General features: G+C 37.8%; 1 protein-coding gene across 2 annotated transcripts in view; it reads left to right on the forward strand.

The window, feature by feature from the left end:
• The window catches only part of RGS7BP (regulator of G protein signaling 7 binding protein), a gene marked incomplete at both ends in the record, with an annotated part of 44,368 nt that extends 20,160 nt beyond the window's left edge, over nt 1–24,208 (forward strand). The window contains 4 exons of one of the 2 annotated variants that reach the window (XM_082013786.1): nt 9,370–9,500; nt 19,955–20,102; nt 21,537–21,607; nt 24,117–24,208. In XM_082013786.1, coding sequence (XP_081869912.1) covers nt 9,370–9,500; nt 19,955–20,102; nt 21,537–21,607; nt 24,117–24,208 — 442 coding nt within the window. Of the gene's footprint in view, nt 1–9,369; nt 9,501–19,954; nt 20,103–21,536; nt 21,608–24,116 lie in introns of those variants that run through there. The other variant, XM_082013787.1, reaches the window with a different exon arrangement.
• Nucleotides 24,209–25,938: the final 1,730 nt, after the last annotated feature.

Raw genomic sequence — 25,938 nt, forward strand, 5'->3', positions numbered from 1 at the left:
GATGGGAGGAACACAAACAAGAATGTTTTCTCAAGGTCTGTTTAGAAGAAAATGTTGTTGGGTGACTTTTCTATGTATATTCAGAATGAATCAGCAAGTCTTCTGTTATCTTTAAAGATGAATGGCTAAGTGGTGAAGAACTACACAATGTGTTTAAGACAGAAAAGCAGAGGCAGGTTTGGGAGGCTCTTGCAGCTGAGACATAATCAGAGGGGCCTCTTGCCCTCAGTATCTAAATGTGTCTCCTCTGCAGTATTTGTCACATTTTTCATTCTAGCAGAACCATAATGTCTTGTTTCCAGACCATCTTTGTAGCTGCTATGTATTTCTAAACTGCAGTGTTTCTGATACTAAATTAAAAGACAATCTACAGGGTAGTATTTGTGGACAGTGATTTTCCACAGCATATCAAGCTAATTTAAATTCCTTTTCATGGGCAGTACATATATGGGGCGTAAGGCAGAATTTGATAAATTTATTTTCAGTTCTGATTTTCCAAAGGTTTCTTGTCATTTAGCTTTTGAAGACAAGCAGCCTTCATTATATGCCTAGATAGTTCTTTCAGCTCATAATACTTTAGAACTATACTGTTCATATAAATGATACTTCTCCTTAGAGTTAAGCATAGAATTTGTCAAAACAATGCTTTTACAAAAAGATGTATCAAACCCTTCATATGACTTAAACACTTTTTTAACCAGAGATAATACATCAGTATGTGTTTTTAAATGTTTTTGATACTAAAAGTAAAATGCTGCTCTGCTGTACATGTGTGACTAAACTTTTAAAGTTAAATTTAGAATTAGATCATAATCTTTGTTCAGTTTTAGTAGTCTTAAGTTTCACTAATTTCAATGGAACTATGAATGCTGGACACCTGTGGGAATTCAGGAAAACCTGAAAGCGTTTCTCAGTTGTAACCAATATTTTGGCAGTATAATAAAATAATCTTTCAATTATTTTGGGAAAAAAATCAAATTTCTTAATGTCATTTTCACTCGTTACCTTTTAATGTTAAAGAGAGGCATTTTAATCATGTGTATTCTTGTATTTTAAAATGATTATCCAAAGAGCTGCATTCATTCACTTAGGGATATCTGTTACTATATGGATGGTGTAAGAGCTCCATCTATAGGTTTTGTTTTAAATATCAGCATAGGAAAATACGAAGGAAAGTAAATTCCACCTCGTGTCAGTGCTTCATAAACATACTCAGTTGAACAACATGACCTGATTTTTAAGAGGCAGGATTTTATGAAAATAAAGCCATCTATTTTACCAATGGTTAAAGTATGAAAATGTAATGTTATAAATTTATTTAAGTTGTATTTACAAAAATTTATACTTTTAATTTTAATAGCAGCCTGATAAACTGTGTAATTTAAGCTACTGTTATATAAAGGAATAAACCAGCATTTTCTCTTTTGTAACTACTTTTAATACCTGTAGGTGTCAGAGCTCTCAAACTGCGGAGGTATGGCTCACACAGTAGTACGAGTTTCTCATCAACTGGGTAGTATTCATGTCTTTGAACAAGGACTTCTATCATTCATGGCACCCCGGTGATATAACATCCATGTGACAACTACAGAAATTCCTAGTAAGGGAGGGACAGGATATTTGAAGCTATTTGCTATGTAGCTATCAGCATAATCTAGCAGAGAGAGAAAAAAGGAGAATTAGAGCCAAATGATCTGCCGGTTTTCCCTAAATATCAGCAAGTGTTTCTAAATCAAATAAGTAATCCTGCACAGACCTCGTGGTGGGAATTGTGGTTCTTCGTAGTAATAAACTAACCATCTGGCTTTCTTTCATACAGAGTATTTATTATTAAAAACAAAACCAAAAAATCTCTGTATGAAGGAACCCATTCTCTTAGTTCTATTTGAAAATCAGAGCCTACTGTTTTTTAGTGAAGATCCAGTGGGAGTGAAGCCTGACAGTTATTAAGCAATATGCCAACTGGTATGGACCTGCAAACTTCACTCTACATATGAAATACTTGCTTAAGCACATGTAATTCCATCTCACCATTTCCCCTTCATCATCTATGGGAATACATGTGTCTTGCTACTTCACCGGCAAGTCAAGAGGCTTTCTCAGAGCAGTACAATTCCATAAAGTCTATCTTTGGACCCTTTCTCCATGGGCCATTCATTGCATTCATCTTGTGAAAGGCAGCAGTGCTCCCCTGTCAGATGAAATATCCCCAGGAAGCCACAACCTATGTATCCAAATCCTGTAAAGGGTGTCAGTACCTCTTCATCTTACCTAAGTGGATAGGGAGAAGCGAGAAAATTACTGCTCCACAAGGGATGCGGGAAGTGAGCACAATTCCTATTTGTAGCCTTGTGGCAACCGTGCTCAGAAGCCAGCGATGAGGAACTGGTCTTTGGCTCATGGGCAGGTGCTCACTGCTGTGCTAGCTCTCATATGTCCAGCTGCACATAAGCTATTAAACAGCTCCATTGAGAACACAATTTAGCACAGTAGTTGTATGAGATTGTGTTCTATGAGATTTCTCTTTAGTATCTATATGCTCTTCATAAAGAGATCAGTTGGACTGACTGAAACAGAGGTAGCTAACTTTGGTGGGTAATAATACAAGTTTGCATGAACTGTTCTTTGTAAATAAATACTAATTTGCTATATAGCTGTTTAATAATAAACATATCACAATCAGCATTCTGAACGTTATGTCTGTACTAGTGCCCTGTTCAACATTCCTCATGGCATGACACTGAGCAAACAGAAATAGAAAATCACTGAGAGAAGTTAAACTGATAATGCATTAAACGGAAATTTTAATCACAGAATGTACTTCAGGGATTAAAAAACAAATCTTTATGTGCATTGGCATCAGAACGTGTGGCTTTCAGAGATGAAAATAAGGCCTATATACATGTATAGGAGAAAATCGTTTGGTTGCAAGCTAATGGAATTCTTGTGGTCCTTATTGCAATTAAATGGTAATTAAACAGTTTGAGACAATCAGTGAGGGTAGTGGCCTGGAAAGAATTCTCATTGTGTAGACTTTGGATAATTAAAAGTATTTTTTTGGATGTCACTGCTGTTACTCTGGATTTGCAAATGAGAGAAGAATTATTGCCTGCAATCCAATTATAGCTGCTCCATATTCTTGAAGAACCAAGAATGGGTCAGAACAAGCATATATCATAGATGCTTCTAGTTCTTATTCTTATGTTATTAATAAATATAGGTTACAAGAAAAATATGTTAGATCTACAACAGCAAAAAAAGTCAATTGAAATACCTATTACTGTGCTCTCCAATTATTCTTGCAGCTCATTTATGAATAGGAAGACACTATGGAAAGCCAATTTTCAAATTCAAATTGGCTTATAAACCAATCATCTTGTATATAATTGCCACTTTCTTAGTCTGCACAATTAAAAATTCTGTCATTAAGATCAAACTAATTTTAAAGAAGGTTTTTACCATTTTTGCTTCTTAGAAATTAAATTGCTGAATGTTTGCTTACACCTGTGTGAAGACCCTCAATCCTTTTGCCCGTGACAGCTAGGAAGGAAGAAGTACATTCAACATTTTAAATAAAGTTCCTGCAATGGCCATGACTTCTAAAAAATCTAAGGACCTCTAACATTTCAAACAATGCAGAAAAAAAAGTAGGACAACCATAATCCAGTTTTATCTAAATCTGCTACAAGGAAATTATCATAGAATCATAGAATAGTTTGGGTTGTAAGGGACCTTTAAAGGTCATCTAATTCAACCCCCCGCAATGAGCAGGGACATCTTCAATTAGATTAGGTTGATCAGACCCCCGTCCAACCTGACCGAGGTTGGGATCCAGGGATGGGGCATCTACCACCTCTCTGGGCAACCTGTGCCAGTGCCTTACCACCCTCATTCTGAAAAATTTCTTCCTTATATCAAGTCAGAATGTACCCTCTTTCAATTTAAAACCATTACCCCTTGTCCTATCACAACATGCCTTGATAAAAAGTCTGTCCCCATCTTTCCTACAAGTCTCCTTTAAGGACTGAAAGGCCGCAATAAGGTCTCACTGGAGCATCTCCAGGCTGAGCAGCCCAAACTCTCTCAGCCTGTTCTCGCAGGAGAGGTGTTCCAGCCCTCTGATCATTTCTGTGGCCTCCTCTGAACCTGCTCTAACAGGTCCATGTCTTTCCTGTGCTGAGGGCTCCAGAGCTGGACGCAGGACTCCAGGTGGGATCTCAGCAGAACGGAGTGGAGGGGCAGAATCACCTCCCTCGACCTGCTGGCCATGCTGCTTTGGATGCAGCCTAGGATATGGTTAGCTTTCTGGGCTGCGAGCACACATTGCCGGGTCATGTCCAGCTTTTTATCCACCAGGACCCCCAAGTCCTTCTCAGCAGGGCTGCTCTCAATCCCGTCATCCCCCAGCCTGTACTGATAGCAGGGCTTGCCCTGACCCAGGTGCAGGAGCCTGCACTTGGCCTTGTTGAACCTCATAATGTTCACAGGGGCCCATTCCTTGAGCTTGTCCAGGTCCCTCTGGATGGCATTGCATCCCTCAGGTGTGTCAACCGCACCACTCAGCTTGGTGTCATCTGCAAACTTGCTGAGGGTGCACTTGATCCCACTGTCTATGTCATTGATGAAGATATTAAAGAGTACTGGTCCAAATACGGACCCCTGAGGGACACCACTTGTCACCAATCTCTATTGGGACATTGAGCCATTGACCACTACCCTCTGGATGCGACCATCCAACCAATTCCTCAGCCACCCAGCAGTACACCCATCAAATCCGTATCTCTCCAATCTCAAGAGAAGGATGTTGTTGGGCACTATGTCAAAGGCCTTACAGAAGTCCAGCTAGATGAAATCCATGCTCTTCCCTTGTCCACTGATGTGGTCACTCAATCATCGAAGGCCACTAGGTTGGTCAGGCAGACCTTGGTGAAGCTGTGCTGGCTGTCTCAAATCACCTCCCTGTCCTCCATGTGCCTTAGCATAGCTTCTAGGAGAATCTGTTCCATGATGTTCCCAGGCACAGAGGTGGGGCTGACAGGTTGGTTGTTCCCAGGGTCCTCCTTGCTACCTTCTTTAAAAACGGGTGCAATGTTACCTTTTTTCCAGCCTTTAGGGGCTTCACCTGACTGCCGTGACTTTTGAAAATCATTATCTTCTCATGATGTAAGTTTCCATACTCCTCTTAGTCACAGATTTGTCATTAAAGAATCCTAGCTTTCAGAAGAGTTAGACAGATTCAGCTTTACTTGCGTACAAGAGTGGTGTAGATCTGTATCTCCCTGTCAGAAAGAGCTCTCATCACTGAGCAGAAAAATGTCATCATTATCACCTGTGATGGCTTTGTTTTTTGCAGGTTCCACTTTGCACATGAACGTTTATGGGGCAATGCCCTGCAGATGGTAATTTATCCATTACTAGTTGTGTAACTGTTCATGTTCAGGACAGAGGAAACCCTGCTCAGAAAGAGAAGTTTAAGCATCTAGGAAACTCAGGCAGAAACCAAATGTGCTTGTGTGTATATTGGTGGGACTTCAGGATTTAAGTATTACATGAAATAAGCTGTAGTATTAAAGAGCTAAATTTTGGACCTGGGTGCTAAATATGGAAAGTAAATGAAATTCTACAATCCTAAATGTTTTTGTAATCCCTCTATTGGTAGGGATAGCTCAAAGGAAATTATTGTATGTGTCCTCTTGGAGAAATGTGCTGCAACAGTGATGCAGAAAATAGAAATAAATTAAAACTATCTGCATCTACTGCAGTAATTCCATGGTGCTGAACTTGGGAATAGTGTTCAATGCACATGTAAGAATATGTGACACTAAGGGGTATAAAGAATCTCATCTGTAAGCTAAAAGGCAGGACAAACCGGAATAGTAAAAGCCTCCAAGAGGCCATGTATTATCTAAATATGTATCACATGGATCTTAAATTTAGCTATTGGAGAAATAAAAACAGGTATGTAAGACCCAAGGTTCAGCAAGTTAAAATACTGTTCCAGAGGAAGAAAATACGGTGTGTTATACTTTTGCTGTATTTGGCTGGTTGCTTGTTCTCGCTATTTCCCAAATTCTGTTTGGTTAGATGAATTCTGTAAAGTTACATTTACTCCGGAGACTGCTTCTTACATCAAATATCAGAACCCTGTTCTTCTCTAAGATTCATTCGATTTTGTAGTAACTCTTTTACAGAAAATGCTGGTGTGATTTAGAAATAACAGTCTACTTCTGAAGAACTGCTCCTGGTTTATACTAATACAAATTAAATTTTTATCTGAGCTATATGTGTTTTATCATCTTTGGTTAGTACCAATAAGATTACATTAAAACCTCTTCTTGCCATATGCCAATTTGAAAAGAAATGCTGTTAATTTTATGGTTATTGTTTATGCAGAGAGAACAGTCAATTTCTAATCAGCTAAGTGATCAGAGGTCTAACAGCTGCAATTCATATAATAAATAGATTGGTTAAAAATGAAAGAAACAGCAAACACAACTGCTGAGAATGTAAAGATTTAACTCTTGCTAAACCAGGACTACATACTATGGATTAATGCAGGATAAAAAGTACTCTATACTTAACGCAACGTTGAAAAGGATAAAATACTGTAATATAGAAAGTAGAATTTCTGAGTGTCTGAGGAGTCTGCAATTAAGCAGTTCTTTAAAAACCAAATTCCATTTATCCAAAATAATGTTGTGTGCATGTATGTGTGTTGGAATGCTGTATGTCTTCTAAAGCATAATTTTCAGCATTTTAGAACTAGCATTATTTTGTTATACTACTGCTCATGCAATCACTAAAAATATTTATGTTTCTATTCTTTGAAAAGAATGTGAGATTTCTAGAATATGTGTTTTCGTATAAATTAAGGACTGGACTTAACAAAAAAAAATCTGTCAGCTAATTTTTCAGGAAAATTATTTAGGGTCTTAAGGTTATCGAATGTTTTCCGAGTTGTAATCACTGAAAATAGGAAGAAATATTACAGGAAGCATCTGAAGAGCCACCTTCGGACTATTGGGGGTGAACCTTTTTTGTTCTGCCACCATAGCTCTATTCTGTATTTATGATACGATGCAAGAAATACCATATTGTGCATGGTATAATTTTTCAGCAAACACAGACTCCACTTTTAAAGTAGAAAAATAGGTGTGACTTAAGAGAAATGCGCATGTTTTAGTCTAGCCAAAAGAAGTAAAGCCCTTAGGACAGGCAGGTTCATTACCATGTGTATGGTATTGCTCCTGAAGTAACAGACCACAGCAACTGTAATTTGTACTCCAGTCGTTTCCTGCCTTTTTGGTGAGGTCTACTTTGTAATGGATTGGCAGGTGGGACCGATCTTCCTTTGTCCCTTCTGACGAAGTCCAGCATGATTTCTTTTCAATCTTCAGTTTCCAACCTTGTCTTTTTTCCTTTTTTGACTGCAGTTTTGCTTGTTTCAGCATTCTTGATTATACAGCTTACCACTGCTGTGATTCTTACGGGTTTTCATTGGCATGTACAAACACCGATAGTCTTCCTTCACAGGCTGTGGAAGAGCTAGGGTTGCCTAGCAGGCGAAGGTTCTCGCCAATTCTGTTAAACCTTCGTGGTCCCATTTGGTTTCTGGTGTCACTTGGAGGTCCAGGAACCCTTGAGGATCTTGAAAAACTATACAGTTTCTCCCTCATTAGAGGCAGATTATGCAAGTCCTTGCATCAAATATTCCTTTGAGAGTGCTCCTTTCTCCTGCCCACTGAGCCACATGCACCAGTGCCTACCTTTTACTGGCCCTATTTTCTTACCCCAGGGTATGACTAATATATTCTTCCCTGGTGTCACTGAAGTCAGTGGCAGAAGGTGCACGGTTTCTAGGCAGTGTATGGTCTATTTTGTTAGAAATAATTGTGAATCTCAACTACAAGAATTAACAGGTTTTAGTATGCAGTATTCATTAGAACTGAACTCCAGTAAAACTATTGGCACAAACTGATACGATTTCACTTAAAATACAGAGCTGGACTTAACATTTTGACTGGAACCTGAATCTAGATATAATAATGACCTCAGAAAAAAAAATATTTTACAAGTTTAAATAGACATTGTCTGCTGTAGGTATCAAAACCTTTGGCCTAGATTGGTATTAAGAAGTTATTTGACTATAGAAGCCCAATCTAGCATTGCTGCAAATAATTTATCAGGTAAGTTGAGCTTTAGTTCCCGTGAGGAAATCTACAAGTCTGATTTTATTTCGTATGTGGGAGGGTGTTTTGAAGCATCAGTTTAACCACAGAAAATTAAATCTGTGTAAAGAAGCAGGTAATGAATGGTTCATTACCATGTGAAAAGCAGGTTCCTCTAGTTGTTATAAAATCCAGTTTTGGGGTTATCTTACCATTTAACATCACTAGGTAGCAAACCAATAGCAAGAATATTTGAACATGAAATGGCTGAAATCCTAACTCTTCAATCTTACTACTTACTGCCCTGAAAATAACTTTGGAAGGAGCACTGAAAACTTCATTCTCAGTTATGGCTGGCTAAATCACATCATTAGCACTCACAGGAACAGTTAAGTTTATTAAAAAGTATGTTTACACCCATGCAGCGTTCTTAGCCTATAAAAGCGAGGTTTAATGGCCAATTTTACAATCAGACATGATAACTGGTTCCTGGATGTGGGTAAATTTTTTGTTTAGTGTCCTAAGCAATTTATTGGAGGTGTAGGATTGCTCTTGATTTCAGTTTTTGTTTTCAAGACTGTTACAACTTTTCTGAAAAAATTCTTGAACAGCCCATTCTCCTCCCAGTACAGTATCACATAACTACTAATTTGAACACAGGAAGAATAGAAATGCAGGTATAAACTATAGAACCAAAAGACTACAACTGACCTGTTTCTGATGAGAGTGTCTTCAAAGTAGGATTGATTATGCCTGATCCAGGATTTTTAACCTGAACAGTGACTGTGAAAGTGGCCCTGCAATCTCCTGCATCTGCATCAGGACCAAGGGTAACTGAAACTGGGTGGCAGAAGAACCCTTCAATCTACCAGAAAATACTACCCAAAGCTTTTAAACAGGAGAAAAGATCTCAGTCACTTGTTTACTCCTTTTCCAAAAATATGCAGGGAAGAAAAGAGGGACATGCAAATTTACCGAAGACAACCCAAGTTTAGCTGTTTTAAACCCAGACCTCTATAAAGCTAAAGAATTGTTTGTAAATACAGTTTGGTAGAAACAGGTATTTTATCATATACACATAGCTTCATAGTTTATGAAGCAGATCATGATGGGATTGCTTTCAACAGTAGGGAAGTGGATTTGATGACCCTCACATCCTTCCAGTCCCATTCCTAACTAAATTTTTTCTCTTTTACTGCAGCCCAGAAGATGGTGAAATTCATCCCGAAATCTGTAGACTATACATCCAGTTGCAGTGTTGCTTGGAAATGTACACAACAGAAATGCTTAAATCCATATGTCTGCTAGGGTCACTGCAGTTTCATCGGAAAGGTATTGAATTGCACAAATATACAGATGCTAATTTAAAAGAGAGAACAGTCTTTTGGGGCATGCATGGGTATTCATGAAAGATAAAGCACCAAACTATAAAATGAACTATACCACTGAAGCTTTTCAGCTACTGAAAAAAAAGCTGTATTTCTATTTCATTATCATCATTTTCCAGAAGTGTGTCCTATCAGGCATGTATCACTAATGTCCATGTAGATTATAAGTCTGAATGTTTTTTTAAAAGAGTGGTCCCAAAAGTTTTGGCTGTTTTTAGTCAGATCAGTGAGCAGACTATCTTAATCATTTTATTAGAGGTATTTGTTGGGCATGATTTTGAGGGCAAGTGTTTGGCGGAGCGATATGGCATGGTTTTAGTACTAAACTGATCACTTCCTATCCCTGCTGTTATTTGTCCCACATGCTAGCATATAGCAAAAGATATGGTTTAAAAGGTGCCCGTCTCTACAACTAGATACTAGATTCAGAACTGAAATCTACCTTATATGGTATTTTTACACACAAAGGACATGTCCTTGCTTCAGTGAAAATACATCTCTCTGATGATTTCATATTTGATTACTGAAAGGAAGATGTAGAAATGCAAATAATTCACTGAATAGGTTCCTTAGTAACCTCATTATGCAGTGATGGCACACACTGATTGGGACTGCGTCTGTGCTAATTGTTAACTACTCTTTCTGCAGATAATATCTCAGCAGAGATAGGTAAACACAAGACATGGTTCTGTAATGAACTGTAATGAAGGTCTTATGAACATTATTTATTTCCTATTGTGCTGAAGGATCTCATAATGTATTTTTCACATCTGGCTGTAGGATACAGCTAAATCCAGTGATACTTGTATCATGAAAATAAGAATTAGAGGTTTATAGCTGCTCAACTGAGCTTTTCAGTGATTTTCTCAAGTTGAAAAGAAATCTGTAAAATAGGAAGAGAGAGAATTAACAGAGCCATCACATAACAAGATGCCAGTAGCTGCTAAAATGAATCATCATTTTTTAAGACAGATTGTACTACATTTCCTAGCATTGGCTACAGTTGTAAAACCACCTTCTGTAATTGCAGCATGAAAGTAACTTGAGGTGACCTGAGTAACCCCGATATGTCTTGTCTCTCCCTTTTGCTTCTGGATGGAATCTACATTAATAACTTTAAACATCAAACGATTAGGTGTCTAAGGTTGGATAAGATAAATTACAGCATTAGAGCATGGGCCAGCTTAGTTCCTATCTGGCAGTACTTTTGAAATCATCTCACTATAGAGAAAATCATGGTAGCTATTCTGACATTGCTAAATAGAGTAATTTTTGTCCTGTATCCATATAGAGATAACCACAGTAACTTGGCTCCAAGTTTCTGTGATATTCTTTGAGAAAAATTCATAATAGGCAACAATTCTATAATCATAGGGATTTAAATAATTTTAATTTTGGAACTTAGCCAATAGAACATTGTTCTTGTATATTAAATACTTGGTATTTACAACACCTAGAAATATTGTAAAGGCATCACACAACAAGGGAAATTCCAGGTACATGCTAAGTATTTTTTCACAGTGAAGGTAGTCATATACGAGAACAGGCACCCAAAGAGGCTGTGAAATCTCCATCCTTGGAGATACTGATAACTTGAATAGCCCCGAGCAATCTGATGCAAGCTGGACCTTCTTTCTGTAGGGTGTCAGACTAGGTGACCTTGCAACCTATTTATTCTATGTTCTGCCAAAACACAATATTTTCCAAGGAGTAGAATGAATCCATACCTTTCTTTAATTTCATTACTTATGGAGAATGGTACTGCAGTGTGGGCAAAGTGCATAAATTTATCTCTAGGAATAAAAGAACCAGTAATTTCACCACTATAAAATACAGTATGCTGTTGCTTTTTTACTACCTGGCAAGATCATGGAGCAGGTCCTCCTGGAAACTATGCTAAGGCACATGGAAAATAAGGAGGTGACTGGTGACAGCTAACATGGCTTCACTAAGGGCAAGTCATGCCTGAGAAATTTGATGGCCTTCTATGATGGTGTTACAGTGTTGGTGGATAAGTGAAGAGGGACTGACGTCATCTACCTAGACTTGTGCAAAGCATCTGACACTGACACTGTCCCACATGACATTCTTTTCTCTAAATTGGAGAAAGAGAGGTTTGATGGATGGACCACTTGGTGGATAAGGAATTAACTGGATGGTCACACTCAAAGAGTTGCAGTCAATGGCTCAATGTCCAAGTGGAGACCAGTGATGAGTGGCATTCCTCAGGGGTCAGGGGTCGGCATTGGGACCAAGGTTTATCAGTGGCATGGACAGTGGGGTTGAGCATACCCTGGGCAAGTTTGCCCATGGCACCAAGCTATGTGGTGCAGTGGAGGGAAGGGATGCCATCCAGAGGGACCTTGACAGGCTTGAGAGGTGGGCCCATGCAAGCTCATGAAGTTCAACAAGGCCAAGTGCAAGGTCCTGCACGTGGGTTGGGGCAATCCTAAGTGCAAATACAGGCGGTACAGAGAAAGGATTGAGAGCAGCCTTGAGGAGACTTGGGTATATTGGTTGATGAGAAGCTCAACATGACCTGGCAATGTGCACTTGCGGCCAGAAAGCCAGTCATGTCCTGGGCTGCATCAAAAGAAGTGTGGCCAGCAGGTCAAGGAAGGTGATTCTCCCCCTCTACTCCGCTTTGCTGAAACCCCATCTGGAGTGCTGCGTCTAGCTCTGGGGCTCCCACGATAAGAAGGACATGCGCCTGTTGGGAGTGGGTCCAGAGGAGGGCCATAAAGATGATCAAAGGGCTGGAACATGTCTCCTATGAAGATAAGCCTGAGAGAGTTGGCGTTGTTCAGCCTGGAGAAGAGAAGGCTCTGGGGAGACGTTACAGCATCCTTTCAGTACCTGAAGGGGGCCTACAGGAAAGCTGGAGAGGGACTTTTTACAAGGGCATGTAGTGATAGGACAAGGGGCAATGGCTTTAAACTGAGGGAGGGTAGATTTACATTAGCTATAAGGAAGAAATTCTTCACTATGAAGGTGGTGAGGCACTGGAACAGATTGCCTAGAGAAGCTGTGGATGCCCCCTCCCTGGAAGTGTTCAAGGCCAGGCTGGATGGGGCTTTGAGCAACCTGGTCTAGTGGAAGGTGTCCCTGCCCCTGACAAGGGGTTGGAACTAGATGATCTAGGTCCCTTCTAACCCAAACCACTCTGTGATTCTGTGATACTTTTTAACCTGTTTAGTTTTTCACCAGTGTTTCACCATCTGAATGACCGTGTTAAAAAAAAAAATCTTTTTCGTTCTATACAAAGACTACTAGTCTTACAAAGTTTGCTTAATTCATAAATGTGTGTATCTGATGTTTTTGCTGTGTCTTGAAGCTCATTTTTTAATGTAATATTTTCCATTTTCTTACCTGTTGGATAAGTGGCTTGTTAGGTTTTTAAATCTCCCGTGAGATTTCACCAATTTATGTTCTTAGTTGGGAGACAACAGAGATTCAAGTAGAATGACAGGTAGGCTGTTCTTGGCAACCTGCAGCTAATAAATAATAATGTGGGTCCTGGTATCTAGACCAGACATTATCAAACAAACTATACAACTGATAAAGCTACGGCAGTGCTGATGCTCTTTTCCCAAGAGAAACTCAGTCAATGCTTCCTACTGGGAAACAGATTCTCTTTAACGAAACAGCACGCTACGGTTTGAAGGGCTGAGCTCTGGATATTTTCACCGTCTTTCACATCAGTGATCTTCTATCTTTCCTTATCTTTCTGTTCTACTGAACAAACATTCCTATATATACTGTATAGTATATATCAAGTTTTCTGTACAGAAATTTCTTGCATGTTTACAGTGCTTTAGATTAACTTACTACTGTCATACAACCTGTGCTAGAAAAGTCAGGTAGCCTGTTATTTCTTTGAGATGTAACAGTCACAGTAGGGCCAAAAGGCATAAATATTTCTATCTGGTTTATGCAGTAAGTAAACTGAGGTAAGTGCTCTCTAATAAATTTGTTTCTAAGGCACGTACAGCACAAAAGACCAGTATTGATGATACATTGTGATTGCAAAGTTCAACCTTCAGGAAGTTCGCAAAGGACACAACGAAATGTGCTCAAGTAGCCTTAATTCAGGCTTTTTGTAGTTACTGTGTCTTTGGTTGCCTGATCATATATTTTATTACTCCTCCTTTCCACAATCCCAAGAGTCCTGGCTAATTGATGTAAATATTTACTTGATCATATGTCTTTCTTTTATCCTAATTGTTCGGTGTCATACGTTGTATTTATTGCACACAATTCTGTTCTAAAGGCAGAATCCTTCTGTTCCCCAGACCTTTCTCAGTAACTCATACATTGATAGGAGTATCTTCAGAACTGCCTTGAGTAGTGAGGTAGTAGCAATATTTCCCATTGTAAAGAAGGAACAAAGAGACATTAAGCTAAAGATTGCTAATTTAGAATCCGAGATTGCAGCGTACTTTATGCAGTGCTGTATCTGTTTATAGAGTAATTTTTCAGTAGCTTCATTTGCAGCTGAATGCAAAGAGTTTCTGGGTAGAGCAACCAATTAGAAATACTTTGTTAATAACTATTTTGAGGATCTGGATGTAAGCAACTTGGACAGGATCACATGAAAATTTTGGGTAGTTATAGAGTCCAGTTTTCAGGGTAGCACTGTGAGAAACTCTCCTGTGTCTTCCTAAGGTCCTTAATATGAGGGCTTTAAGGATCTTGCTGTCCCTTCTGTTATAGCAAATATCTATTGGGGGGTGGCTATAGCAAATACCTTTTGGGGCAGATATGGCAGATGGCAGTTCATGTTCCAGCTCTTCCAGGAAATCTTCTAAAACTTCTCACTGCATTTGTTCACCCAGTTTTCTTCTGGATCATTATCACACTCTGGCAGAACTTCTTTGGATAGAATTACCTTTCTCAGACTTTGTCAAGCAACAGATGAGTTCACTTACCTAGGACCTACAGCTTCTTTCCTCATCTTGGTTTTGCTTTATTTGTTACCCTCCATCATTTGAATTACATAGCTTTGTGCCTTAGCGAGCAGTGTCAAACAGAGTTCTTAAAACTAGAAATATTTTTTTAAATTTTAAAAATTTAGTTTCATGGAAAGTAAGATGTTCTGAAGGAGCTTAGGTACCTCTCTGAAGTGTTTACAAAATTCATCTCTTAATTCCTTTAAATATTGTATGTACTTTATTGACATTGCATGTTCCCAACAATGACTATTCTGATTAAATAAACAAATCCTGGCTTAGCTAGCAAGGTCTTAGAAGAAGTAGTTTACCTAATTTCTGTCCATGGAAGCTGCTGGATGTGATTACCCTTTTTCCAAATTAATACTGAGGTTTTCAAGGTCCCACATGGAGAAAACACAGAACTACTTCAGAGTTCTTTACTAGGCTTCAGCATGCATTGCTGTATTCAGCCACAAATATTTCTGGGTCAAAGGTTTTCATTGATACCTTATAAAGAACTTCATTGCATTTTTAATATGTAAACATAACAGATAAAAGAACTTTGCCGATTCATGTATCTACAATAGTAAAATATTCTTTTCATTGTAAGGAACTGTAAAATATTATTAATATCATTGGATCGTTATAGCATGTCACTGTGGAAGTGTGCATTACCAAAGTTTTATGTCTATACAGGTTTAAATATTTTTTAAAATCCTAAATTGCAGATTGCGATCATTCTATTAGCTAGCTATGCAGCATTTGAGCAAGGCACTCATTTTAATAAAGGGACTAAACCCATGTAACAAATCAAAGGCAAGAAAGGGACAGTTAAAATGAAATGGAGGTGTTTTCCAAAGTTCAAAATATGTTGTAAAAATACTTAAAACTACCTTGTCGAAGAAGTACAAAGTTTGAAACTGATAGCCATTTATGCTGGGTTTGAAAAAATAAGTCACTGCTCATGTATAATTATAAGAATATATCATTCTTATGGTCCATAACCAGTACAACCTGCTATACTGTTTGTAACTTACTGCAAAAAGATGCGTATATACATGGAGAGGTAATTCCTGCTGTCAGTTATTTAGACATAGCTCTAGTCATTTTAGGAGAATTTTAATATCTATGGGGAAAAATGGGTCCAGAATACATTAGATTCCCAGAATCTTACAGTTTCTTGTATGAAATGGTCTTTTTTTCTAAATGTTGTGTTTGTACGTGAATAATTTCTCAGAATAAGATGCAAAATACTTTAATGCTTGTAACCTACATATTGTTTATTCTTACCACAAGCCTGTTTGGAAGCCCTGAAGAAAAAAATACAGTTCAGTCACTCTAATTGAGATGTGTGGGCCCCATCTGACTTGTGTAAACATAGCTGAGGGCAGAAGGATACCAGCATTAACCAGAGTGGTAGGTACCTGAATAATTAGGTAAAAAAGTGAAGAATTGCGGAAAATACTGTGTGCATACTATGAACAGAAATCATTAGGCTTTTGTAATGTAAATTTACACTGAACTCATTCCTGCATTGTTGGTACATCATAATGATACCAAAACGCAGATAACTCTATTGTGTACCATGCAAGAAGTTTCTGGCATAATTGTTTTTCCAGTATGTGTTTTGTGATAACAACATATGTTTCCTTAAAATAGTACCTAAAAGCCTATGATAGCTTATATTCCAGATTACAAAAATAAACCTTCCGTTCAGTGAAAGGATTTTTGTTTTACTTGGCTTTGTTTAAATAACACGCTATTTAGAGTTTTGAAGGAGAAAGGAAGGATTATTTAATGGATGTGCTGCAATCTCAGCATTCTATTTAAAGTCTGGTAGATTTGTGTAATTACTCAGACATATTACTTACACAGAAGGGCTAAAATGTGAGTGAGAAGAGAAGCACACAGGTGTGGAGAAAAAAGCGCTTAAAAAATCCAGAGAATCACCCATTATCATGTGGACACTGTGAAGCGTCCAAAATGAATAGAACAGAAGCAGGCTTGGAAGGAGGAAACCACAACTTATAATGCAGACTTGTTCCTATTGCATTTTCCTTAATAATAATATTTCCACCAACACAATCCTGTGAGTTCTGCAGGTCCGAAGTGTAAGTCCAGAATGAAGTTCATCAGGCTGTTAGCCATATTTGCCACATTTCATGTTCTCCATTTACTTCAGCTGTGATCTATAGCTTGTGCATTTATCCTTAATTTCCAGGGTAGAAGCCTGATGCAAATGCTGCCTTCTTTTTGAGAGACGCGTTCTCTCAGCTTTGTTAAATTCTGTTATTCCCCTCAAAGATCTTTCCAGTTCATCTGCAGTGAAATCTAACTACCTCTGAGGTACCTATAATAAACGGTTTTTTCATTATCTAAGTTCCTCTGGGAAATACATGATGACTAAGTGTAGGTGCGTAGGGTAGCATGGCAGAAGCAAACACGGAGCAAGTGAGACACATAAAGCAGAGAGATCATAGATGTTGTGTGTAGCCTTGCTGATCACTTTCTACCCTCTCATTTATCGTCACTCAAGTTTGATCTTCAGCATTTTTTAATTCAGTGAATTTCATTTCATACCAAAGGTGTTTTCTGCTTCTTAAAGCAGTAAAAAAATATGCTGGATTAGAGTCTAGAAGACAAAGAATACATTATGCTTGATGTTAAAGTTTCACAGTAAGAAGAGCCTCAGCTGCCAGTGTGCCACACTACCAAGCGTGTGCCAGTAAACTGGCAAGTGCATGTGGACACCTTTGAAAACACTGTGTACATGATCAAACTCCAACTGAAATTAATGAAAGCCTTTCCACTGACTAAACTGAAAGTAAAATTAGGTTCATACCCCTATTTCAAGAACATGTAACACGAAAGATATCCTTACCGCCGGTAGAAGGATGAGAAGATTAACGAGCTTTTGTTTCTCTACAGGCTGTGCCATGTAGTAGAAATGTTAAGCCTGAGTCATATACATTATTCAAGCACAGCCTTTATTAGTAGCTGACTCTTTAACTGTTTTCAAGTGATTGAGCACATGCTCTGAAATTCAAGAAAGGCTTCTTGAATTGTTCACAATAAAACAGAATTAACGCTAAAGAGCTTTTTTCACTTTAAAAGAAATCTGTGCCATTCATTCTGCTAAACCTGCAAGAAATTGCCTTTGTGCTAACAAAAAGAATGTTACAGTCTCAGTGCTTTTGTTCTCAAGTTGCAAAAAAGAACCTTTTCTGTTATTTAATCTAGTATCCAATATTGAAACACCATTGAAACACCTTCCACATCCCTGAAGGATGCATCTATAGACAGGGCTGTTCTTGACAGCATGTCACCAAAGGTTGAGTTCCAACATAACACTGCAAAATAATGGAAAAATTAACTAATACCTAGTTCCAGCAGTAACACTTTGTGATATCAGTGGCAAATTAGATGGTTTCCTTGGGGCAACCCTCTTTTACAAAGAAGTGGGAAGTGAGATACTGGTAACGTATCTTGCTTGCAATGGGAAAAATAATGAATAATGAAGCTTACACAAATAAACAAGCAAAATTTTACAATACAACCTTAAAATAACAGCATAAACTGCAGTTAAGAACTAGAAAAATTTTAAAGTTATACCTAAAGGGTGATACAGAGTAAAACATATAATCTGGGAAGTAGGTTTAGGCTGCCGTTCCACAAGCAGTTGAGTCAGCATAATAGCTTGTTACCACCAGAAAGATCTCGATCCCTTCCTCACTATCTCCCCTCCTTTACCATGCCCTCAATTCCTCCCTTCCACTGCTTCAGGCCATATGGTCACCCTCCTGTGGCACTTGTTCTGGAACATGTAGAGTTCTTTACTGACCTGGCTTAAATCACTGCAGCATCAGAAAAGTTCACATTTTATTTTTCCTTTTACTGGGGTAATCTTGTACCATTTGATTGGTTAAAGTGGCTCACAGAGGGATCTGGCAAAGCACAAGTTAGCAGTGGATGCCAAAGTAAGCATCAGAGAACAAACACAGGACATCATTCTTTTACAGATTATAAACTTGCGGTTTTTGGTCATGCAATCTCTTGGAATCATAGTTAGATGACTTAGTTGGCAGGGAAGCAGGGAAAAGGGCTTCCTACTGACTTCAGAGAGTAATGAAAACATTAACCAAGTATCTTCTGCAGCATAAGTAATGTCTAGTTTGACATTCAGACAAGTAGCAAAGAATTTTTTTTTTTTTTTTTTTTCTTTTAAAGCAAAGTAATAATTTAGCAGAATACAACAGTTTAGAGAACCTGCCCCAAAAGAACTTCTTAAGATCCAGGAATTTCTAGTTTTAAAAAAACAAGGTTACAAGCCTGATAGCAGGGATACTTATTTGTGATATGGAAGAGCAATATAGCATGGTCTGCATTAAATGACCACTACTCTGTTAGCTGTTCTTGTTCTTCCTGTTCTTTGTCAAACCTCATAGAATCTACTCATGTTTGTCCTGATGTGAAAATTTTTCAAATTGCAAAAATGGTGAGATGAAAAAACATTTCCTACTCAACTCCTTGTACCACTGGTTTAAACATTGACATATTTGCTCTGTTTTTAGAACAGAAAATATCTTTCTTTCTGAGATTGTTTACTCCATTACATGAGAGAACTCAGAGGAGGGAAAACTAATTTCTCAATAACGTGTCTGGGAGGCACTCCAATTTCAGTTTTCTCATTTAAATGTACTTGATGCTAGGACTGTACTTGCCACTACAGAAAAGAAATGCCATCAGACAGTCCACAAGAGGTTTGTGAGGATACCAGAAAATCTCACCAGTACTTAGCTCTCTTGCATGCTCCACTATCATGCTCCCAATCCTTTATCCCATTCTCTCCCTGACAAAAGCCCTGGCAGATCTGTCATGAAGCCACCATTAAATTCCAACACTGCATTTCATTTTTATAAAGTGAGTGTAAATTAGGCAAGTGTAAGCATGGAAATTCAGCATATAAGGTGTATTGGGCTGTAAGTGGTGGCAGCTATGTGTTGCTTTTAAAATCGCCAAGTACAAAACTGCACATTTTTGTACTAGGAGACATGGGTTGCAATGTTCTTAAGTGCCAAAGTTTTTGAAGTTGCTTTCAGAATGTATGCTCTAGTTTCCTTCCTTACTTTGTTCTGTTTTGTCCTCTGGCTCTTTATTTTGTGTCCCGTGAGCCACTGGAGTTTAATTGAAACCCTTCATAATATTCACTATGTAAAATTCTAAGCTCCACACATGCCTGCATGAGACTTCTCTTAGTTTTGTTTGGTAGGAGTAACATGTATAGCAGCACTGATTAGCAGATTGGTGTGGTCTGTTCTCTTTCTGACCAGTCCTTGCTTAGCGTTTGCATTCACCACTCTCTTCATTTCTACTGTGCAAGATCAAAGTCAAAACATCAATGATTAATCTGAGCGTGCATTTTAATTATTAAATAAGGGGTTACATGCTTTGTTTAAATATTTTAAAGGAAAAGAAACTTGTGCCCCACCCAAGATCCTAGATACTAAAGTGGAGGAGAGTTCTGAAGTACCTATTTTAGAAGACACATCATCATCACCAACAGATACTCAACAGCATTTATGGCAGGTTTCCACAGATATTGAAAACACTGAAAGGTATGTGTAGCAATTAATTCCTAAAAAAACCCAAATTTCTGTCTAGAATTTTTTAGGCTTTTCCAATTAGGCAGTGTTGCTAGAGTTGGAGATACTAGTAAACTAAATAACCTGTTGACATTTCTGTTACATTTAACATATCTGAGAGCAACTCGTAAACAAGGACAGAGAGAAGTGACATACTTGATTAGGCTAATTACTAAAGGGTTCTTGTCAAAAACAACGGGTGGGGAATGATGTTGCTAGTGGGCCAGGTTCTCTGAAAGTGGCAGCTTTTGTCTCATCTTGAGTGGTTTCTGATTTTGTACCTGAAATCTGCTGGCCTGCAGTTTGGCATTCATAAATTGAAAGCACAGAATCTAGTTCATGCCCGTTGTTTCTGCCTATAGTTACGAATGTGAAAGCTTTACGAAGGGAATATCATCCACAGGTTTGTCAAAGTGGGTTTCTCTTACCCCGTCAACTGTGCAGTTCAAAGACAAAAATGAGACCCTTTTGTAGGGGGTAATCCTTATGTCCAACATTTCTTTGCAATAAGTACCTATTTTGATGTCTTTGTATATTAAGCTGCTGCTGAGTTTTAATGGTTACCATGTTTATTATACAAAATGAAGTTCGGTTCTATTGAGAGAGTAACTTGGAGAATAAAACTGAGCAAGTTCTTACCAGTTATGCTGCTTCGTTTCTAAGAACTATTTATATGTAGATGAATGAGGCAAGACCACATTGTTCTTGAATCCTTAAGACATCGCAAGCCTGCACACAAAATTGCTAGTCTGCCATCTACGTGTAAAACAGCAACCTGTTCACAACTTCTGGCCTCTCTCAAAACATATCCAAATGTAGCTTGCTTTGTGAGATAATAGTTTGTTATCACATTTTCCATCTTCTGCCTTTTTGAAAATTTCATGCCAGAGTCCTCCTAAGAGGCATGAGAGTGACAGCCCTGTTTCTAAAATTTTTCACTTAATGTGCAGGGAGCTTAAGTGTCATGGATTAGCTACATGTATTATAATTTCCTTCTGAGCAGTGCAGCGAGTTCATGGCACGCTACAAAATGCTGATAATGAGTATTAAGTTGACATTAGAACTAGCTTGTGCTAATTTTAAGGCATATTGTGTATTTTGCCACTAGAATCACATTGTGCCCACCATCTCATTTAATAGGGAATAATCAAGTGCTAGAACAGATCATAAATTTGGACCAGATATGACTAGCTTAAAAGACTGGCTTAAAAGTGCTGCTTTATTAAATTTACTGCCCTATATTTTGGTAAGTATCTTCTGATATATGTATGTGAACCAAATGCTTGCTCAATAGATTTTTGTATTTATTGCTCCATTACTTCAGCTTATAAAGCTATACTGTGAGCAATTTCCCATTCAGTCTTCAATGCTGTTCTTTTGTATCACTTTCAACTTTTGTTTCCACAGAGATATGAGAGAAATGAAAAACCTTTTGAGTAAACTCAGGGAGACTATGCCTTTACCACTGAAAAATCAAGGTAGGTTTTTGTATTTTCTTCATGTAAGAAAAATTAAGATAAGTAAAGGTTTTGCCTTCCATTTGATCAAAAAAATCTAGGTTTTTTTTTAATAGAAGTTACAAAAAAAAAAAAACCTAGGTGAAGCCTCCTCCCTACTGATTCAATGGAGCCAGAATTTAATATGTGAATGTTGGCCTCTCAAGTTTCACGTGAGGTATTTTAGAATTTTATAAGTATGGTATCTATAGATAAAATAATAGACCTTTCCTGGTGACATGAAGGCAGCAGCACAACTAATTCCCTGGACAGGAGGCTTTCTTTTTCACATGTAATGAAAGCGTAAATTGCACAGACTATCATAGGGATCCTACTGAATTATGGGGTTTGCTTTACCCATACAGGGCTTGTCGCTTCTGTGATATGACGCTGACCCTGTGCAGAAAAGATACTTGCCTTGAGTCTCCTAACAGGCTGCTTTACCCCGTCGCCAGCTATAAGGCACCCTACACAGAGGGGCAGGATCTCCATCCCATGCATGTATTTAGCAATGGGCCTTCATTTTGTGGCCCAGCAGCGTTAAATATTCCACATCTACAGAGACTCTCTTTCTTCATGTGAACAACATTAAAAAGACAGTAATTTTCCTTCTTGATTTCTTCTTGATAATGTGTATTTCTTAAATGCTGTATAGTCTTTGCACAGTGGCAGCTGGTGAAGTATGCCTAAATATGTCCTAGATCTTGTCCCAAGTAACTAAGCAGTCTATCATTCATCATGATATGGTAAAAGATGACTATGGAATGGATGAATTCATTATACAAGTAAGAGTTTATGGCAGGATGGCTTGATAGAGAACCATGTGAAAGGAGAAAGGGAATTGCTTATGATACATTGATACAGATGTGCCATTGCAGAGACTGGAAAAATGCCATACAGTCTATGACTAGCCTAGAAGAAAGGAGCGTGGTGGAAATAAGGAAGAAAAAGACAAATTTGGGGGATATAAAGCATATAGAAACTTGAATTCAGAACAGAGATAAAGGCATACAGGATTCTTCTCTGCTGTCTGATGTCTACGCTGCCCTTCAACACTGGCCAGAAAATCACCTGTGCTGCAGGATGGGAAGCGTGTCAGCTAGAGTTTGAAAACTCTGAGACGTGCCCCAGGATCAGATAATCATAAATGGTGTTCTTTCAGTTCCCACAGACTCCAACTGTGATCATATTTTACAGATGACCTCTGAGAATGGATGCCTCAGGAATGGACAGTCATACTCATTATTCATATAGTCCTTAAAATTTTTGAAATATTCCAAGATCTTTAGTTAATTAAAGCTGGATAACAGTATAAGTAAATAGAACAAACAAGGAACATTACAGCTAATTAATATGTTCTGGACTGTAATTTTGACCTGTACATGAACTACAAGCACTGTTTAAGAGAATGATTATGAGATGAATGCCATTGAATGAGTTGATCTTTACAAGACCTGATCCGGCTTTCAGTAAATGACTGAGTGTTCAGCTGTTGATTTCAGTGACAGACAGAATGGATTTAAGGTTGCAAGACCACAAAAGCTTTACATAATGTTACTGACTACTCACAGACCTGTTTTTTTTGTATGGAATTCTCTGATGTGACAGCAGGAAATGTACTATGCTAAGAAATTTAGCTGATGTAGTTTGTAAGCTTGAGTCACAATATTAAATGATTTCTTACCTATGTTCTTTTAGTTAAGCAGTTGTTTTACAGTAATGTCCAGAGCCTACAGTCAAAACTAGGTCCCTGATGTAATCAGAATGAGGCATAGCTCTTAGACTGAAACCATGCCTGAAGATGCCTCAAATTCATAGTGAATTCTGAAAGATTTTGCTTGATAGTTCACGGACAGTGTGTGAGTTAACATTAAGTGTAGGCACTAACATAAACATTTTGTATGAATTTAAAATGGGTTAATATAAAAGGTAGAAAGGTAACCAGAAACAAGGTGAACATATTGTGCTAAATTTCCCAGACAAGTGCTTTTTCTCTTGATGTGCCAAGATGTTGCAGTGTTGCTGTTTTAAATGGAAATTCTCTCTGGCGTCCACAAATGGACGCCCAATAAAAGTTTTTTTAATGTTTAAATTAAGCCAGAATTTAACTTTGCAATTTCCAAACTTGCATGTGTGCAAGATATCAAGCTACTTATCTTCAGGTTTTATTTGGGACCCTAATGTTATTCATCCATGCAGGAATATTGTGGCTTAGGTCTCCCAGTACTGGAGGTGTAATTTGCTTTAGGTTTCATGATTGAACTGGTATTCTTCTTGCCAAAATTTCTATTGCATTATCATGGAGATCCAGAGAATTAGCATTGTAAGGCTCTTAGATACAAAATTCAGGTTATTATTTGCTCTGTGCCTAGAACAGTGGGATCTATTACTTGATCCTGTAGGTGCTTTTAGGACACATAAATGATATAAATGCTTTTGTGTGTGTGCGTGTGTACATGCCTGGATTAAATTGTGGTTTTTTTCATCACAGATGATAGCAGCCTCCTAAACTTGACTCCATATCCATTGGTAAGAAGACGGAAGCGACGATTCTTTGGACTGTGTTGTCTTGTCTCAAGTTAGAAGATTAAGTACAGAAGCACCAAGAAAATCATGACTTTGATTAAACCCCTATTATTTGACCACTGAAAAGATGAACATTGCTATTCTTGATTATAAAGTACATTTTCTACACTAGCCTATTCCTTTTTCTCTTCTCCATTCCCCTTTTCAAAATAAGGGTTTTAATAATTTAAGGTTATGGTGGTCAAAAAGCAGCTGTGGGATAGATCTAGCATAACAGGATGTTTTTACAACTTTTTAAAGTATGTTTTGCATGCTTACTTTCAACCACTCGGAGCAAAGAGACATGAATTGTGGTTTACAGATAATCTTAAAGGGGTTTTTTTAATTGTTTGAACTGCAGCTAAAAGTTTGTGCATAGTACAGTACTCTTATTAGTATCATATTAAAATACTTGATCATATTCTAACAGTCTTTAAGCATAGAAAACTATTTAGTAGCAAAAATATTAAAGCTCTACAACATTTAAACAATATTGTAACAGAATTTGCACAAAATCTCCAGTTGCTTTTTGTGCTCTCATTCATATTTAGTCTTCCACTATATCTCAATTTAAAAGCTTCATAGAAAAATATCTTAATTTATCATAAACAAACCATATATGAAAACACCTAGAACTTGTAAATACAGAGAAATTGTAATATCTACATACTGTACAATGCATAGAAGCAACAGATTTCCTTTCAAGCTGATAGTATCTCTACAAGCTTTTGGAAAAAAAAAATATTAAAAGGTGTATTAAAATAAACAACGTAAAACTCAACACCAACCCATTTTGTTTCCAATAGAATTCAAAGCATGGTGTCTGCATATCACTATTAACTCTTATAGGGCATGCTAGAATTATCTCAGACTGTAAGATACTAAACGTTTTACATTGTTAATAAAGTTTTTTATTTAAATTAAATGTTGTCGTGTTTCTAGTTACATTGCCGGAATATGTCTTTTTTTTCTAATTTTGTTGTCAGAGTACTGCACAAAGTTTTGATAATTCTTCCATTTCAAGAAGTATGTTTACAAAGACGGATAAAAAATAATGATGAATGTATAAATGCTAAAATGACAGCTAGTAGCAGCAATAGATATGAATAGGTGAGACTTACTGTATTTCAGGATGACAGGTAAGGCACCAGAACTAAACCTGTGCTGACTGCAATGCTATGAAACCCATAACAATCTGTAACTACTGTATAAATCAGGTCATCATACCCTTGAAGTCAGTAATACATGAGGAAGGTGACTGTGAGCCCTTCTGCCATTCCAGCATGACCCTGCATGTCAACAGGAACCAAATTCCTTCTTGCTGTGTAAGGGTTTAGCAGTGGGTAAGGAGGTGGTGTTTCCTTGTCACAGGAAACACCCATACAGTCAAATTCTCAGTGTTTTTTGGTAGGATACACTCCCCAAAGCAGTTTATTAGGGATAGCTCTTCAATGAACTACATCTGGTACCTAAAAAGTTTGAGCTGACTGATTTTTCTACCAAGTTTTCTCCTGGAATACTGTTTGCTGAAAAAAGAAGGAAAAACACACGTTGTCAGAAATGGTACTGTACTGTCTATAGCAAGGACGAAAAACTCAGATCTAATTCCCAAGAAAGGAAGGCAGGAATTTTCCTTCCTGAAGAGCCACACCACTCCTGTTTAGGCATTCATGTCCCTGAGCTTCCAGCACTTCTCTGGAAGGATATTTTCCTTTTCACTCAGATAAAGCAGAGTGTTTTGGTTTCTT

Source organism: Phaethon aethereus (assembly GCF_964289735.1).
Source record: "Phaethon aethereus genome assembly, chromosome: Z".
Taxonomy (NCBI): Eukaryota; Metazoa; Chordata; class Aves; order Phaethontiformes; family Phaethontidae; genus Phaethon; species Phaethon aethereus.